The sequence below is a fragment of the Polypterus senegalus genome, chromosome 2 (genome assembly GCF_016835505.1).
Source record: "Polypterus senegalus isolate Bchr_013 chromosome 2, ASM1683550v1, whole genome shotgun sequence".
Taxonomy (NCBI): Eukaryota; Metazoa; Chordata; class Cladistia; order Polypteriformes; family Polypteridae; genus Polypterus; species Polypterus senegalus.
The window spans coordinates 120,840,917-120,861,176 of NC_053155.1; the positions used below are offsets into that span (position 1 = coordinate 120,840,917).

General features: G+C 36.3%; 1 protein-coding gene across 1 annotated transcript in view; it reads left to right on the top strand.

The window, feature by feature from the left end:
* The first annotated feature begins 352 nt into the window (after window positions 1–352).
* Window positions 353–20,260, top strand: part of LOC120523293 (calmodulin regulator protein PCP4-like) — a 139,572-nt gene continuing 119,664 nt past the window's right edge. Inside the window, exon 1 of the mRNA XM_039744496.1 lies at window positions 353–507. Within this exon, the coding sequence (XP_039600430.1) occupies window positions 499–507 (9 nt within the window). The 5' untranslated portion in view covers window positions 353–498. The remainder of the gene's footprint in view (window positions 508–20,260) is intronic.

Sequence of the window (20,260 nt, forward strand, 5' to 3'; positions counted from 1 at the left end):
CTTTTTGCGCGTCTTTGCGGGGAGGGTCGACAAGCTTCTTCTTCTGCCATATTACGCTTTAATTTATTCTGTTGCACTTCTTTTACCGAGTAATAATAATAATATCAACAATAATAGAAATATTCATAGTAATAATAAAACCTTTATTACAAATTATTTGCCCTCTGAATTGTCTGCAGTACTGACCAAACTTACAAACATGGTTCAGGTACTGCAAACTGGAAGAGAAGAAAAAAAATGGTCTACCTAGCCGGTGAATGTTGTCTTGTAGGACACTGGGTGGCGATGAAGACGGAGCATCATGATCAAATTCGCTGACGGCAATCCTATTGGTTTAGTTGTAACGTGATGACATTGAGGAGTTGCTCTTATACTTTAAAAAGCTCTCCCTCGAGTCGGCAGTTGCTGAAAAAAAGACCGTGACTTCCTTCTATCCCGATTGCAGATACCGTACTGGAAATCTTGCAAGCTGCCCGAGATTAATAACCTTGTAGAATCATGAGTGAGGTAGGTACTTTATGCGTAATAAAGAAGGACACGCTAAGGAAAATGAAATGTAGATGTACTTGTGCAGTTTGAATCGAGAAATCGCAGGATGAAGCCGGCGCCTTTTAGTATGTAGATGCTTTAGGATTTACTGCGGAACAATAAGGAATGGAAGTACAGTAATACAGCGTGGTGGCATAGCGGCGCTGTTAAAATACAGGAGGTAAACTCGACGAAACCTCTTTATCGTCATATGAAGAATCTTCACTTAGCTCTTAATTAAGATTATCTGCTCGAATCCAAGTTTAGCGTAGTGTCTGGTATGGAATGTTTCGGACCCTAATATTTTCAAGCGTATGATGTTTTTGAACCGCACTTCTAAAGTATATAATTTTACAACAGGTGACTTGCCGAGCAGCGTTCATCACATTCCCGATTGGCTACCTTCTTGAAGTTGTTGCCCTCTGCTTGGAAATTTAAAAGAAGTGTAGTCACACCGTTGGACAGGGCAAGGAAATTGATAAAAGATAGGATACCGCAACATACAGCCCGTCGTTACTATTGTGATGATTAGAAAATACATTTCAGCAGAAGGGTGAATCAAGACCCTTATATAACAGTCCTTTAGTGTACTTATTCGAATTGAAGAAAAGAAACAAAGGCGACAGCATTGCATATTAGATATAGATAGATAGATATGAAACGTTCCGTCTCTCTTTAAGTCCTAAAATAATTAAAGCTTTGTTTCCTAACGTTTCATATCTATCTATCTATCTATCTATCTATCTATCTATCTATCTATCTATCTATCTATCTATCTATCTATCTATCTATCGTATTGGTGCAGACTACAGAAAATGTAATGGAAGCCCAGTGTATCATGCCAACTGTCTTTTATTTTATTTTCTGAATGGCCATGTTTACTACAGTAAGAAAAGATGCGGCACTCATCTTTTCATTTTGAGATCCTCTCTCCGCAGACAACGTGTGAAGAAGATAACTCGCTGTAATTGCCCGGCTATCGGACGTAATAACGAGCGGTGTTGTCATCGGTACAAGTGGACACACACTTTTTCGTCGGTGTGTTGTTCATTTTAAGATTCCATTCTGTAGCTCGCGGACACGCGACCCCCTAGTAGTAAAACACAATTATTTTAGGTTAAAATTGATAAACATTTTATTATCTATACGTCTCACATGTGTGCGGTCTAAATTGAGAAACTGGGAGGATTGTTCGGCAAAGCATCGTAAAACGACTGTCCTGCATTTTGCGATTTATGGAAGATAGATGTTACAGTTTCTAACCCTTTCTTCATGCAAGCGCCTCTTCCTTAGAACTTCACCATCGAGATTATTATGCAGTTGTAAAGTGTATCTGGCTTGTTATAGCAAGTATTGAATCTTTTCTTTTTAAATGCTTTTATCAGGCTAAGTTGTTGTATAACCTTATTTAGTTTGTTTGGCATCTAGCGGTGCCCAACGTGGCAGGCACTGTATAAAATAAAGAATGATTAACAGAATCGACAAAAACCACAGGTTTCTTACCGCTGGATCCATAAATCACATATGATCCTATAAACCTACATGATGCAAATTAACTAAGATTACCAATTGCACTGCTTATCACACATATGCGCACATTTCAATTGTGTATTTTACCATTCATGACAAATAACAGAAAAGACCATTAGGTCTGTAATGTTATAATTATATACTTTCTAAAAGATGAAAAGGGTCCAAGACGACAGATGCTTAATGCTAATTACTATAGTTCAACAAAATAGCATGTTTCATAACAAAAACAATAAATAATGGCACCCTATCCATGGTTGGTGTCTGCCTTGTGTTTATTGCTGTTCAGGACTGGCACCAAATGAATAGGCAAGCTAGAATATGAGTACATAAATATGTTTTAAACTTATTTAATGCAAAGAAATTGTGCTCTGTCGACTTGCATGGTTTTCTGCAAGCAGCAGTGTTGTGTAATGTATAATATGATGCTAACATTGCTTATGTGAATGAATAGAGAAAACAATAGCGTGTACATCCTTTATTATAGTAGACTGAAAGCCACCATGTGCCTTAAGAGAAAGGTATACTTCAGAATTTCATAACTTAGACCTGAACTTGAACCATATGGCTTTAGTCATGAATTTAATTTAAATAAAAAAAATTCTGACCTGTTAATGTGGCAAACTTCAATAAAGCTGAGAAAAACAGTTTGAAAGTAAAATAAAGCAACTATATACAGTAGATATAATATGTATATTGTTTGTCTTTATCATTCTAGTCTTCAATTTGTATATCTGCATTATTATTGCGGTACAAGATGGATTATTAATGTGGCTTTAAAACATTAGATTAAATTATACACTGCTTTTCTGTCCCTTTCCGATTATATACAAGCATCGATTGGCTTGAATATATTGTTACACACACAGTATATATCAATCCAGGTGCACAGCTATTTTAAAATTGTATAAAAATATATATAATTTTCTGATTTATATAGTTTGAGGGTATTGTTGCAAATAATTCATATATCATTCTTAAAGCTGAAACCAGGTTTTTGATCCAATTGGCAGCAGCAAAACCTCCATACCTATAAAAAATCAAGAAACTGGAGTCAAGAGGGGTAATTGTTTCTGTTTCATGAAGCAGGGAACCATTTTCTGATGCAATGTTCACATTTCAGTTGCATGTAGTGGTTAATGCGAGGAAATAAATTTAAACTTGGTGAATTTGAGTGTGATATAGGTCATCGAATCAATCTGTTTTTGATCTTTAAAACAGTTACGTGTATAAGCTGGAAATAGTGAGTATTAAAGTTCTAAAGATGGAGGTGCATGTGGCTTGCTAGCATACTGTATAAAAATTACCAATGCAGACCTTTGACTGTGTTTAAAGCGAAAGTCTTGTCCTTCCTGAATTATTATTTATGTTATTGAGTGCAAGAGGGGAAAATGCTTCTTGAGAATATCCGTCGTGCAATTTATCATGTTGAATATTCACCATGAGCTTGAAAATTTACATTTATAGCATTTTATTTACAAACCCTAACGAAACAAGTAAAACAAACAAATATAATGTTACTCCTGTGTAACGTTTTCATTAATTTCTACTTTTCACCATTGTTCCCCAGCTGTTATGAGTCAGCTATTTAGATTCTCTGTTTCAAGTTATCCTGTTCTGCAGCATTTACACTTTTATATTTCTTGCCACCAAGCCTCTGCCTTTCTCTAAATCTTCTCCCTTCTACTGACAGCTGCCGTGCTTTTCCAAGGAGGTCATCCTCCCTACTACATACTATCGGCCCAAACCACCTCATCCTACTTTCCATGACTTTCTCCATTATACATCTGACCGCTGCCATTTTGCACAATTTTATTTTTCTTTCTCTTAATGAGACCCCCTAGCAGCCATCACAGCATGCACATTTCTTTTCTGATGAGCGGTTCCTCCCCTTCTTTTCTGATGGCATAAGCTTCACAGCCATACAATAATCTTCGTTAGACCAGTGACTTATACAACTTACACATACATGTTACCATTTATTATAGAAGCTTCATGTTCTAACTGTAACAGTAACATAAATAACATGCAGTATTATAACTCAAGCTGCCAAATCCAATCTGTGCCTGTAAGTTACAGGAGTCTATCCCAATAGCATGGGTGTTGAAGCATAAACCAACCCTAGGTGGGGTACCAGTCCATTACAGGGCCCACTCTTGCACACATACACCCCCATGTCCACACTCACACAAGGCTAATTTAGACCTGCAAATTCACTTAACAGACATGTCTTTGGAGATGAGGGAGGGAAAACTGGAATACCAGCAGAGTCATTTGGAGAACATGTAAATTCCATACACACTCAGTGCGTTTTACATGTGCACACTTAAATCCAATTAGGTTGAATAACCCGGTCAAGGTACTAATCTGGTTTCTTAATAATCTGTGATTATATATTTAAATACATTTCTGGAGTTCTCCTTTGTCAAAAGACTCTGACTTCATTAAACTGCGTAAACGTTATCATCGCCCACTGTGAATCAGACAATACATGTGATGCCTGTGGTCATTTTCTTGTGTTTTATAAATATGCTTAGTCAGATTGAGGCTTTATTTATAGGTTTCTGTTACTAAATTGCCCACAGCAAACTTTTTCCTGCTTGGCAGTAAGTATTGCATTAGGTTAGTTGTTACTTTAAAAAGTAATTGGACTATGTAATGTGTGTTACTTTTAACGTGTTACCCTACTGATCTCGAGATTGCGTTGCTTAGTTTAGCACTGAACATTCAGCTCATCAACACATAATTGGCTATTTCTAAAATATTGAGACAGATTAGTTCAGCTAAGAGAATGAATAATCTGATCGTAAGGAACATTTGTATCTGGAAATATAATTTTGTGGATGCAACTACCCACAACTTCTGAAAGTCCAGGCAAAGCAAATACATGCACAGGCTCACAGAGTGCAATGGACATGTGCAGACTACAAAATTCTTAACAGTAACCCAGTTAAGGGTTTATATTGCCACATAATTGGATTATTCACAGAGAAGTCTAACTCTGTTAACCAGGTTTCTCAGAGGCCAATAACCTGATTTCACTAATTGGAGCAAGGGTGTACATGGCATACAAAAAAATAGGTTTCTGTGAATATTTGGGTTTTTGAAACACATGTAAACACACTAACTGACTTTGTGTAGAATTTAAATCCCAGTGAGGCAGAATCATTAACCGCAGTAGCACTGTGTCATCATCTCCACAAGGATATACAGTGCATTTTTTTATTAATGTAATATTGGTCACTCCATACAGACTATGGACAAATAGCAACTGGACATGGGATTCAAACTTGGGACACTATTTACATAAGGAAGCAGTACCAGCCATTGTGCTACTGTGCTCCCCAACATGCGATATATTAAAAAAATGATTGGCATATTGAAATTTACTTTGTAACTATCAACTAAGACTTTCATAACAAAGACAGTATTCAGATTCTGTGTAGCCCTGTAGGTCATGGAGTCAGTCATTGAACAGGATAATGTGTACCCCATGAAAGAAGTTCCTGATTTTATCTCAATAATGTAACACAGTCACCCATGCACTTGCTCCAGCATATATCTATTTAAAAGCAAACTTGCAAGTCCGTATTTCAGTTAAAATGCTTTATTGTTAATGTTGAATGATTCCAGATGGCAGTTATACAATCTGTAGCCTTGAAAGCTTGTCACCTTAACAACTGTTGTTATTCCATTAAAAATATAATTTGAAAATACCTTATTTCATTCTTCTGACACATGTCACAGATACATTAGAGTGAAAAATATTTTACAAAATGGAATTAAGAAGCAGAATGTAAATGTGGATTTGTGCAGTGCAGCTATTTAGTCATTACCACATCCTACCTCCAAAAAAAATTGAGGTGAATTCCTTATCATTACTTACATGCAATGTAAAAATATTTTAAAAAATCAAAAATCAATAATGCTTAATCCAATTAATATCTAACCTTCTTGAGTCAGAGACTTGAATTTCATCTAATGGTCAAATACCCAGATATATTTTTGTGATAGGTGTTGTACACCTAAGTTTGTTAAAATTCAAAGCAGATTTTCCTTGATATTAGTTTGCTTGTTTTTTGTTCTACTGTTAAATTTATAAAATTTCATAGAACATAAATAACTTCACCTATTCATTTTCTGGACTTGCATGGTCAATTAAAGGACCACATGGAGCTAAATAGAACTGCTGCACCATAAGACATAATGCAGGGACTAACCCTGAAAGAGATGCCATTTCTTCAAAGGGCACATCCACACATACCATCATTCATTCATTCATTCATTTATTCATTCATTCCTTCATTCTCCAACACTTAAGTTAAGGTTTGCTGGGTGTGGAGCCTATCTAGGCAGCACTGGCCACTAGTCAGGAACAAGTCCAGGAAGGGACAGAAGACCACTAAAAGGCATATACACACTCTCTCTTACTTACGTTGGCCTGTTTAGAGTTGTGAATTAACCCATATGAGACATGAGAGTAGCTGAAGAAACCCTTCAACCACAAGGCATGAAACCATAAGGCAGCAGTGATTATGTACATAAACAATATGTATGTTACAATAAAAAATAGAATCCATTCAGGAAATAAACAAATACTTCAAGCAGAACAGATCCATCCATCTTTTTGTTTGCATATATACACTATAAATTGTTAGTAGGTCAGGAAATACCTCAAATAAAATATAGAATGGATGGTAATATAAGCTGATACCAAGTAACATGAGAGTATTTTGCAGGCTTTCCTTAGCAAATCTTCCTCAGTGTGTTATCTAAATTATGTGGCCCCTTATTTCCACCTTAACCATTATGTATGTCCCCTAACTGCCTTTGAGGTGTTGCGCCTTTCATCTGCTCAAAGCTAACTGGACCAATGGAGCATGACAGGACTTGCTTTATCTTGATTAGTTAGCCACCTAAAAAGGCTTAAGTCGGGTGTGACCGTGCTATCTCTTGGTGCCTTTGTAACTTAAGCTAAGTCCTTGAAGACTCTTTTAGCTTTTTGATGCACTGTTCCATTGGCCTGACATACTACCTGTTTGTGGTGTTCATCATCTACAGGGCATCCAGTTGCAGGGCTTTCTGTAAATTGTGTATATGGTTAGGTCAATGTTATACATGAATTATATTATTATGTGTTTCCTGTCTCATTTTGTAGATTCTCTGCACCCTATAAACCATGCCTTTATTTTTCAGAAAAGTAAGAAACACAAGTAAAGTCTAACAAATAACTGGTTCAATTGTATCCCCCACCCCAACTCACTCTGGTACCCTCAGAAAGTCACATAACTTTATGGGCTCCAATACATTTCCACAGACATTTGCACTATGTGCAGCCATTTTAAGTCACCTTTGTTAAACGAATAAGTTAGATGTAAAATAATCATATAACCTCTTTTGTCCTCTTTCTTTTTGTGCAATTACAAGTGGCTATCACTTCTGTGGTGATCCTTCAACCAAACATCAGCATGGCTCCTTCATTTACCTTTAATCTTCAGCTGATATTATCTAACTTTTGTGCTGGTAAATGCAACAGAATGAATGTAAATCTTATGAAATTATATATACAAACATAATCATGCTTAATATGATTCTTTACTTATTTTAGCAAGTTGTAATTCATTTAGAAGAAAATCGTAAGTGTCATTGTAAAATATTTGGAAATTATTGGGGAGGATGTATGTAAACCATTTTCAGATAAAAATAATTGGAGTTTAATTAATTGGAAATTATAAATAATAAAGTAAAATACAGTGAAGACAAAGGTTTAATAAAGGCATATATCAGGACGATTTATTTTATTGATTAATTATTCAAATCCAAAAAATTCACTACTGAGCTGGTGGGGTTGGAGCAAATACTGGGACCGAAGGAAGGAATTGAGATGCCAGCCCATTACAGGCTAGGCTGGTGCACACTCTTCCACCTGCTTGTACCCTTTTCACTACTGTGCAGCTTTCCTTTTTGGCAGATATTTTGAAATTTCTTATAAAAATGTTCAGATCATGCACTAGATGTCATTTTTTTTACTCATGCCTCAGCCAAACGCACATTAAACTATAAACATGACATTTGTCTAATTTGTTATTCTTACTGGGATAGTCATAAAAAAGTGCTTTTGTGCATATTATATATATACTGTATATATATATATATATATATATATATATATATATATATATATATATATATATAGAGGTTAAAACAAGACATTTTCTATCTGCTGTATTTGCTGGGTTTCTTGTAAACAGCTTACACAGATATTCATGTCTTTTTAGATGCAGTATTGTTTCCAATTGTTTCATCTCATTCTCTATTCATGTTTTGTTCGAACCATCAGTTTTTCAAACTCAGTAGTCAGGTCCCTATTGTGGCTGCTTTTGCATTTCTTAAATTTCTAGTTAAGAGTCAATAAAAGTCAATAACTGAGCAGATGATTAGATTGTAGGCTCTATCCCCCATCTCAGTCTGCTCTCATTCCCAGTCCACTGTATATTACATTTCCAGCAAATTTCTCACACTTTTATATGACTTACAAAGAAGGAAATTATTATTTTCCCTTGACTTGTTCTCTTTTATTTTTATTTAAATATGTTTTTGCAGCAGGTACTTTATGTTGAAAATACACACACCAACCTATATGCTATTTAAGTTAGCTACATTGTAATCTGCATTGCTTGTTTATACCCAGCTGTGATTTACAAAAAGTCATCTTTTCAATGCCAAAAACAAGCTAAAGGAAAAGAAAAACAAAAATAAAGAAAAATAGAGGGACCAATTCCTGCCCAACTTACTTCTGCCCCTAGTGTCTCAGCATGAGTTCTCTCCATGTACTCTGGATTGAACTACCCTGCAGATGTGCAAGTTACTTCAATTGGTGACTCTAAATTGATCCATGATGAGAGTGTGTGTTTGTAACTGTGTCCTGTAATGAAGTGCTGTATCATCCAAGACTGGTTTCTGCCTTTAGCCCTGTTGTTTTTGTCACCCTTTAATAAGTTAAGAAACTATAGAAACAAATGGCTTCCATTATTCCATTGTCGATCACTGCTTAATCCAGCTATAGGTTTGTGGGGGACTGAAGTCTATACAATTGGTGTAAGGCAGGAATAAACCCTCCAGGCCATCACACCAAACTGGAACTTCAGTTTAAAACTCTGCAACTAACTTAAAATGCACATCTTTGACATATGGGAAGAAAACTGGATACCAGAAGAAAAACCAAATAGACACTGAAACCGGTGACTAGGCTGTGATTTGAAACCCTCGACTCCAAAATAGTGAGGTAACAGCAGTAATAAGATGCATGCTGTTGAAAGTTAATTGACAAGTAATATATATCTGATGTAGTGTTTATGGGAGTACAGGTAGTAAAACAAAAATCAAGTGGCCTAATTTAGTCACAAAAGAAACTGAGAAACAATAAATGAGTGAGTTTGTTTAAAAACCTGCATCTACTGGACAGCCCAGAACTGAGTGTATGTGTCCTGCTGCAAGTGGTGATCTTTGTACAATATAATGCTAAGGCATGTAGCATAATATATTAAAACAGGAATTGATTTTCAAATTTCACATATACTACACCACAACATGCCATTCTAAAATCCGCTTAATCTAATTCTGGGGTATATTGGGTAGAGACAGTCTTGATAGCACTGGTCGCAAAGTAAGGAATGGTCCTAGAGAAGGTACCAGTAAATCCTAAACATACCATTTAAATTAAGAGGACTGGGAGAGCTGTTGGTGAGGCCAGCAGGGAACACGTACCCTGTGGTCTGTGTGAGGATTCCAATGCCCTAGTGCAATGATGGGGACAGTGTTCTGTAAAAATGGTGCTGTCTTTCAGATGGGACATAAAACCAAAGTCCTGACTGCATGTTGTCATAAAAGATCTCTGGTTCAAAAAGAGCAGAGTGTATCCCCAATATCCTGGCTAAACTGCCCACTAAGACCTTGTCCATTTTGACTGCCTAATCATCCCCTCTCTGCAATTGGCTAACTACAGTATCTCACTCATGCCTTCACCACCTAGTGGATAATGTGTGGTGAGCGCACTGACACAAGAATGGCTGCCATTGCATCATTCATTTGCATGCTGCACATTGATGATAGTTGAAGTGGCTCCCCTACTTTCTATGTAAAGCACTTTGAGTGTCTAGAAAAGCACTATATAAATCTAAGTATTGTAACTTTAGGATTTTGTTCTGAATCTGTGAAATGTGTTCTGCTGTGGTTTGAAATGGCTTATGTCAGGAACTGTACCTTGTAAAATAAACATTCATTGGTTGATTTCCAAAAATAATATTTTTTCACTTTGTGCTGGTAACCACTAGTTAATGGTATTTTATTTTTGATGCAAAAAGCTAACATTATACAAAAATAGTTAATGAAAGACTTGCCTTAAATAAAGGGACTGGCTCATTGATTTTTATGTCAATGCACGACCTGTTGCTGTCTTCCTCAGAGGACAGTCTTTTGAAGTTTTTTTCCTACATCATTAAGAAAAGTGTGTCTTAAAAAGCGAGACACAAATGCATCAAGAGATGTAACCCGCTCATCAAATAAATCCACCATAGCTCATCTCTTTCTTTTTATGTTAACCTGGCCTCTGCAAAGAGGATCGGCTGCTTTAAGAAGGAGAATGCACAGAGAAAAGACTCAAAGCCTTAATCTCTTTTGCTGCTCCTGCCTGTCGGAGAACTAAAGCCATTTGTTCTTCACGCCATTGATTAGTTTTCATGTGCTCAGTGATTTTAAGATTCACCAGGCCTATTCTCATCTTGGATCGAACAGAGGGAGAATGGCCGTGTTCTTGACCGCAAAGCCAACTCCATTATCACACTGGGAGGTAGAGACCTTGCAGCTAAGCCAAATTAATTAAAAGCAGCAAAATAGTTTTAGATTTGCATGAAAAGCCTTTTCTTAGCATTATTTATGGCGGAAGAGCTTCAAAGAAAATACACATTGTGTAAACAAGTATGTACTGTACTTTACAAAGCAAATCAATAAGAACAAGCAGTTAGAAGCTTTAAACTCTAAACCTGCACTATCAAATGATGTCCCAATAAACATTTTTCCATATTATATTGTTTAAAAGCTTTCTGAATTATAGTATCTATCCCTTTACACATTCATCTTTGCGTATACAGTAGTTATCCATTAGTAAAAGACTAATAAAGAAACAAAAATTAAGCTCTTCGTGTAATGAGTTGGCATTTTATTTTTTAAAGACTAAGTCTTTACCAAGGAAATTAAATTTAAGATACAGTAACCATGTCAATCCAATATCAGCAAGTTTCTGTTGTTGCTGGTATAACATTAAACATATTGTTCTATGACAGTATTTCATTCAATAATACAGCTTTTAAGTAACACTATGAATCTGAAAGTACAAGAAAAATCCTGCATAGCCCTAAATTAAAAAAAATACCTTTTCTCATTTTCTAAAATACATGCAACATACATGTGAAATGCTACAAATTTAGGTGAAAAAGTCATCATATACATATTATTAATGTAAGCAAGGTTTTTAATCCTTATAAACAAAAAATAGTCAAATTATATGCCTTTGGTCATATGTTACATTCTCAGGGGCTATCTTTACAGCTGATTGGTTGAAATTGAATGACTACTCTGGAATAAAAACTTGGAAGTTGTTCTATTAACAACAGAAACCCAATGATATTTTTGATCCATCAAGTAGTTTGGTGCAATTGGTTAGTGCTGCTTCCTCGTAGTCCCATAATCCTCGGTTTGAATCCTAGGTGCTGTCAAAGTGGAATTTTCACATACTGCTTATGTGTGCAGTTGCATTTTGCCAGTTATCTTAGTTTCTCTCTCACATCCCAGCGTTTTGTAGGTTAGGTTAGGGGGCAGCTTCAAACTGGCCAAATATTGATGAGTGCATAAGATGGACTGCCCCAGTTATTCTAACACAGAGGTGTTTGGGACAAGGGGTGACAAATACAATATCCAAGGAAAAACTCACACAGACTTGGGGAGAAAGCAAAATTCACACATATGTTAACCTGGGATGGGATTAGATCCTAGAACTCTGGCAGTGCTAGCCACAGTACTACCATACCAACCTAGAGACACAATAAATCTGTTACTCCAATTGAATATCAAGTTAGGGCACCTATTATTAGAACAAGGACATTTTGGCATTCTATAGTAACAACAATTACTAACTGTGAATTTTTACTGTACAAAGTGTTGTGTCAGTTTTTTTTTCTTTACTGAAGAAGCATACTTCATGATTCAGAACATATACAGTGTTAAAACAGCACAAAAAATAAATAAACAAACAACAAAATCAAATCATTCCATAGCCACCTAGAATATGACTGCTCTGAACATTTGTTTTAATAAATTGACATCTGAAATATGTTTGTATTGCTTTTTTATTTCCAGGTGATTATTTTTCTGTGTATTCTTCTTCTTTTATCCTTTATCATCTTTAGAATAATCAATTTACACCCAAGCACAGTCTGATTGTCATTTGAAGCTGGGATAGGCGAAAGTTTGAGTCCATCCATGTAGTGAATGATCCTCTGTTGAATAAATGGAGACAGATTATGTTTGGTCTCAGTCTTCTAGTTTAGCATGCTACCTTCTTGTGTCTGAAGTAACAGCTCAATTGAGTTTGCCTAAACTACATTGATTCAGCCCTTTAGTGCATAATAAGTAACACTGTTTTTTGTGACCACTGGGGGATAGTGGAAGACTAAAAGATCAGCCATTTGGATGATAATAATAATAATAATAATAATAATACATTACAACATTAGAACAATCTAGACAAGAACAGGCTATATAGTCCAACAAAGCTCGCCAGTCCTCTCCACTTAATTCTTCTAAAAAAACATCAAGTCTAATTTTAAAAGCCCCTAAAGTCCTACTGTCTACCACACTACTTGGAAGATTATTCCATGTTTCTGTGATTCTCTGTGTGAAGAAAAACGATCTAATGTTTATGCGAAATTTGCCTGTATGAAGTTTCCAACTATGTCCCCATTATGTATATATAGCTTCAAACTATGTCCCCATTATATATATATATATATATAAATATATATTTATATATATATATGTATATATAAATATATATTTATATATATATATATATATATATATATATATATATATACTAATAAAAGGCAAAGCCCTCACTGACTGACTGAGTGACTCATCACTAATTCTCCAACTTCCCGTGTAAGTAGAAGGCTGAAATTTGGCAGGCTCATTCCTACAGCTTACTTACAAAAGTTTGGCAGGTTTAATTTCAAAATTCTGCATGTAACGGTCATAAGTGGAACCTACTTATGTACATATATATGGCCATAGCCTGCAGCTCAGTCGCCGTGTGAGGCGGAGTTGCGTCCCTCATCATCATGCCTCCCACGTAATTGAGTGCCTGCCCATATAAGGCCGTCCGTCACCAGCAATGCAATAGACACGCTGCTGCTAAATATTCGCAGGTGAAGGACTGTGCTTATGCAAACGAAGATAAGATAGTCAGGGATAGACTAGTGTTTGGCACAAACTCAGCGAAAGTGCGAAAGAAACTTTTAAGTGCCGGGTCTTAGCTAACATTAAATAAAGCCGTGGACATTGCAAGATCACACGAGATAGCACAAGCACAGCTGAGAACGTTTGATGCATGTACTCCGAGCGGCTCACGTGAACTGATTGTGAACGCAGTACGCAGAGAACAAGGAAGAGCTCCAAAGAGCGCTGAACAAAAATGCATTACACAATTGAGAAGGCAGCAAAAGAATATGAAGCGAGTGACGCATACAAGCATATTCATAAGTGCAGATAGTGCGGAAACAAAGCATGGTGTAAACCTTAAGTTTAAATTAAGTTCATAGACAGGCTGCCGCTGGCGTTTGTCATGCCTACGACAATACGATATTCACGAGATACAAGTTTAATGAGAAGACGCAGGGTATAAACGAGACTTTTGATCACTTTGTAACGAAGTTAAAATTGCTGTAATGGAGTTAAAATTGCTGGTGAAGGACTGTGCTTATGCAAACGAATAGGAAAGCAAGGTGTAAAGCTTAACTTTAAATTAGGTTCATAAACACGTTGCCGCTGGCATTTGTCATGCCTAAGACGAATACGATATTCGTGAGATACAAGTTTGATGAGAAGACGCAGGGTATAAACAAGACTTTTCATCACTTTGTAACGGAGTTAAAATTGCTGGTGAAGGACTGTGCTTATGCAAACGAAGATGAGATGGTCAGGGATAGACTAGTGTTTGGCACAAACTCAGCAAAAGTGCGAGAGAAACTTTTAAGTGCCGGGTCTGAGCTAACATTAAATAAAGCCGTGGACATCACAACATCGCAGAAACCTGTTATCTTTACAATGGTTGACAAACACGGAATATAACTTGAACACAACACATCCTCCAAATACGAACCTGATTGAAAGAAATAATGATAATCAAATCCTTGATGACAGCAACACTCATAACAGTGACAAAACAATTATATTGACAATCATGTTACGTTATTTTTAAAATGTTTCCTTTTCTTTTTCATAACTTCTTTAACACACTACTTCTCCTCTGCGAAGCGCGGGTATTTTGCTAGTATATATATATATATACAGTAATCCCTCCTCGATCGCGGGGGTTGCGTTCCAGACCCCCCCCCGCGATAGGTGAAAATCCGCGAAGTAGAAACCATATGTTTGTATGGTTATTTTTATATATTTAAGCCCTTAGAAACTCTCCCACACTGTTTATAAATATTCCCCGCAGAGTTATACGGCATAATCCTTTTGTATTCTCTTAGATATTAGGTAAGATTCATTGAAATTATTGTTGAGCTAAAAGCTTATTAGCTTTCTCTCCATGTTCATAGTAATAATGTCTGGATTTGTAGATTAGTTGTTCAGTTTCTTTAGTTTTCAAGAGGTTTAATTCCGAATGTAGAGCCTGCCTCCTCCTATGTAGAGTCTCGCTTGGTAGTCTGGCGTGTTCTTCATCTATTTTAGTAATTTCGCTTTTTATCTCTGCTACATTCTTGGCTTCGGATTTATTTCTGTCGGAAAGATATGAGATAATCTGTCCTCTTAACAATTTTTGGTTAATTTAACAGCCCTACTGCAAATTTGTTTTTTTCATTATTAAAGGTCATAATTGAAATTGAAAAATAAAGTATTAGCTTTATGACACCCAGCAAGATGCTTTGCAGTACCTCAACGCCCAGTTTGGAAAGTTCTGGTCAGTCAAGAGAAGGGAAGGAACCAGACAAAGAACAATCCTATTAATGACCTTCACAATCATCTTGATTTAATCAAAGAGAACCAAATCTCAAACACGGATACCAGGACCCACTCCTGGAAATAGACCTGGAAGTGATGTGCATCTGGTTGCCAGGTGGCTCACACAGCTTCACAGCAAGTGTCTGGTGACCAGGTGGCTCTTATAGCTTGGGAGTAGTTATTCCAAAAAAAACACATTATACAGCTGCCATGTGGGCTTGCTTCCAACAAAGTTAAGGATTGGAGTTGAGCGCAATGCCAAACATGTAACAGGCCATACTGAGAAGAATCAAGGATAGTATGTTCAGCTTTACTAAATCAGATGCTAGGATGTCTGATGTTAGGTTCTGCAGTTTAATGCCTGAAAAAAATGTAAAAGATTTTTTTTTTGCATGGCCTTATACAACAGGGTGCATGTCCACTTATCCATCCATGGTCAAACCTGCATAATCCAGTTTTATGTTACAGGAGCCAGGGCTTATCTTGGCAGCACTGAATGCAAGGCAGAAACCAACTCTTAATGGTTAGCTACTCCATAATGTTGCATGCTCATGGGCACACTCGTTAGTCTTCACACAGAGGTTGAGAACAAACAAAAGAGTTTATTTTAAAGTTGCATGCATGCAGTCCTTTTCAAGTAAGTAATTCATTTATTTTATTCTATTAAAAACATTCTCAAATACAATGGTAAATATTCGGTGCCCAGTGAAATGGAATATGATATAATGAATTTTTCTGAGTAATGTTGTGTAAGCTCAAGTAAATAGACTTTGTAAAATCAGGTAAACAGTCTGTGCTGCTTCTTTGGAGGGTTTGGCACTGAACAAAGCAGAAGATGGCCAGAAAAGGTTTTGGAAATCTGTTCACGTTCAAGTCCAGGGCTAAAACAAAGTCAGCACACCAATTTGCGTGATGGTAGAAAACAGCTCACCAGGGACTGAACAGACACCTGAAGACTAATTTTCGCTGTAATGGAAGCGCAAATCAAATTGGAAATGACACTTCAGTGGCCTGCTTCACCTGCCCCCATTAGAGTATTCACTTTAAGAAGTGCTGCAATGGATATGTGGGTGTTTTTTAAATTTTATTTTTATTTTCCAGTTGAAATTGGATTAAGTCAAGCACAGAATACAACCCTCTTAAAAAGACAATTTCTTGGAAAGAAAGGCCATATATTCCTATTATCATTTCTCACTTATTTCAAAATGTTTTAAGCTGATCAGCTAGCTGGCAAAGTCACAAGCTAATCCTAAATCACTAGGGGTTTGTGATGAATGTGACGCAGTTGCATACCAACATAGTGCAGTAGAAACTTTTTAAAATTCTGCGTTGTCCCTGAAGGAGGGTGCATTTTTCTGTTTCCATCACACGCATATTGGCTTAGCAAATCCTCTTTTTCAGATAAAGGCTATGCATATTGCAGAAATTCCAAAATGACTAGAAATACCAGGGGTGTAGTAAGCATTCTTCTGAAAAAGAATAGTTCCCAAGTTCACTTGGGTCATTTATTTTCATGCTTGTACTTTTGAGTGGTTTATTAGTACAGCACTGGGGTTAAAAAAATCAAACTGCCTCACAGTATATTGTTTCTCCTATTGGGTTTCTCTGCTTTTATCTGTTGTTGTATTTATTTTCAGGTCTATGGGCCAACTTATTTGTTTTGAATAGATTATGTTTCATACTGTATCTTGGATCATTGTGTAGGGTTTTTCCTTTCTGTATTAGCCTCTGCATTGGTTTGCATGTGCTTGGTTTACAACACTAGTGACCTGATGATTAATTTTCATTAGATCCTCTTTAAAATAAAAAGGATCTTCTGTTAACTCGGATTGAAATATGAAAAAGAAGTAAATGAAAAGTGATCTAACACTTGAGAGCTGTGCCATTCTGGTAATGTAATTGATATGAAGAGGTTGGTCATTTAAGTGCATACTGTAAAGCTCTATAGTTAAAATAATTTAAAGTTAGAGTGGTGATACCCAGGATGATGGTCTGAGTGTAACAATCATCATAACTGTGCACTTTTAGGGGTGGAGGATACAGGGGGGTTGTGCAGCTTGCATACCCAGACACCACAAGGGACCATTTTTCCAAATGAAAGGACTGAGAAACATTACAAGAGCTTCTGACTCTGATGTCATTATATCTGGACTTTTCTTTTACTTTGCTATTATTAGCCATTTGGGCAGTACAGTGACACAGTGGATAACATTGCTGCCTCATAGTTTGAACACTATCTCCTTGTCTATGTGAGTTTAAAAGGAACTAACAGTTGATTAGCGCTTTACCCAGGACTGTTTTCTGCTTCACAACCAGTGCTGTTTGGATAGGTTCTGGACTCTCAGGATCCTGGTTTACACCAAGTAAGACTTTAGAAAGATATTTTATGTTTATGTATGCATTTTATTTTTGAACTTTTAAGCTTAAATTAATTCTTTTTTCCACTACTATAGTGTTTGTGCTCACTGGTACCTAATTGAATGGGCAGGCACTCACTCTGATCACGTAAAATTAGGTGACCAAGCAAGCACTTGAAAGATCTAAAATTAGGCTGCAGTTTCTTGCTTCTTTTCCAAATCAGCTATTAAGGGCTGCACCTTAATTCCATATGTTTTTTAATTGGCAGCCCCTCTTACAAATGCTTGTTGCATCACTGGTATGTTTTGTGCCTTCATTTTTTGTTTTTGTTTTTTTTAGACACTACCAGTATAATATACCTAGACTGTATAATGTCTGATTATTTTTCATCCAAAATAGTCTAAGCTCTTTCTGATTTGCACTGTCGGTGACCAGCTCCTGTTGTATATTCTGAATTGCTCCAAGAGTTGAGGGTTTGTCTAAGCCAATCAAAAATATTGACTCTAGCGTGGATGCATGTTGTCAGTAAATTTTAATCTGAAAGACAAAACTTCTACAAAATCTAAACGGCTTCTTGCGGATTGCACCAGTTTTGCATCAAGGATTTATATGTACTTTACCACATCCCTTTTGACTTTACCTTTTGTTTTACCTTTAGAAATCTCAGAAGCCCAGTCTATGGATTTATTATACTGTGTATCAACAATACAAGCTGGTGATGGTGAAGTAACAGTGCTTTAATGCAGAACAATACAGGGATCCAAAGGTTAGGAGGACCCTCATGAAAATTTAAACAAATAATGAACACAGGTGTGGTGGTAAAAATGTTGGGATCCCTGAAAGTTCTGATTTGGGGTAATATTGCCATATTAGCATGTCTTATGGGGCCCTTGTGATTGAGGATATTAAAAAGAGATAATGGCTTTTATGTTATTTGTAGCTCTACAGAATCAGTCAGGCACTGACAGCTACAGCACTGGATCTTTGGAGTGCAGCTTGTGAATGTGAGCAGCTGCAGTGCATTATGTCAGCTTTAGCAAGGACAGTCTCATTTTGAGTAAGCTAGTAACTGTGATTTTTGTGATCACTTGCAGGGAAGGAAGGCAGCCAAACTATGATTTAATTTATTTCCCAATTCATATTATTGCAGTTTGTACTGTATTTGTGTTTTATTATTGAATGCAAAGTATGGATAGTTTATTATGTTTATCACCAATTGCCTCCTCTTCAAGTAGTATGTGCTATATGCTCAGCTAGTGTATTGAATTAAATAGTTTGTATTTGATGCCCTGTAAATACAAAAAATAGTTCCATTTGGTTGAATAATGAACTTATATTTGATGTGTGCATAGGTTGGTTTTCACTAGTGGCAAAGTCTGGGCAAAGGGGACCCAATGTCTTGTCAGGCCCAGGGGCCTGTCGACTATAGACCAGTTTCTGAAAACAAGGCCAGTGTTTAAAGACCACAGAATATATTAATATATTGTTGCATGTCAGATACTTCCCTTCATGCCAGCAGCATACACATTTTTGACCAGTTTTCTTCAGTTCCATGCATCATTATTAGTGCAGAAACAATGGATTTAAATTAATACAATAAGTGTAAAACACCATACAGCAACAGTGCTTTGAGATGGAACATGCTACTTACAGTATATTTAAAGCCAATCACCAGATAATTTGTAATAACTATGAAACACAGTGAAGCTGGCATTGGCTAATATGACTGTGCTAGACTATTGAAGCCTTTTAAGGCAATAGTCCATTTAGCCTGACTTAGGCTGTACTGTGGGAAAAATACAAGTTGTCATTCAGTGTGCATATTGAAGAACCAGTTGCCTTACATTATTTTAACAGCTCTTATGTGGCTTAGTTGCTACTCCTACTAGTTTCCACTGTTAACACAGATGTTTCCTAATTTGAACTTCTGTTATATACAGTAGTTATCAAAATCTGTGTAAATATACTTTTCTTGAGTATTCTTTAAATAGACCTACACTAAAATGGGTCTGGCAATTGTACAAGAATTTCAATTATTTGAAATTGTCAGTGTTTCCCAGATGTATTTTTACATGTATAATTATACTTTTAACACACCAAGCAGCTTTTTTGCAGTGATACCACAATTTACACAAGAACATAAGGAACCAAGTTTTAAAAATCACTTATAAAGTTTTTAGGAAGGAAATATTGTTATACTCTATTACAGACTCAAAACAAGTGGGGGGCACCACAACAAAAAGCATTACAATTATTATTTCAATTTAGTGGATTGCTTTAAGATAACTTATAGGTTTAGGATACATTACAAATAGTTTTACAGATAGAGCAGAGGACGTTTAACTAACACAAAATGAAGCAGAACAGGAACTGAATGAACGGCCTTGTGGTTTACCTAAGCCTCTACATCTCACTGAAATAAATTATTAGCAACTAATTAGTAGGTAGGTAGAATTAGTGGAAGGGAAAATGGTCAATTTTCACATTTTATTTAAATCATGAATGTGAAAAGTATATAGCCATGCAGGCTTTTCCATGGAATATTTCCTCCTAAAACTGTCTT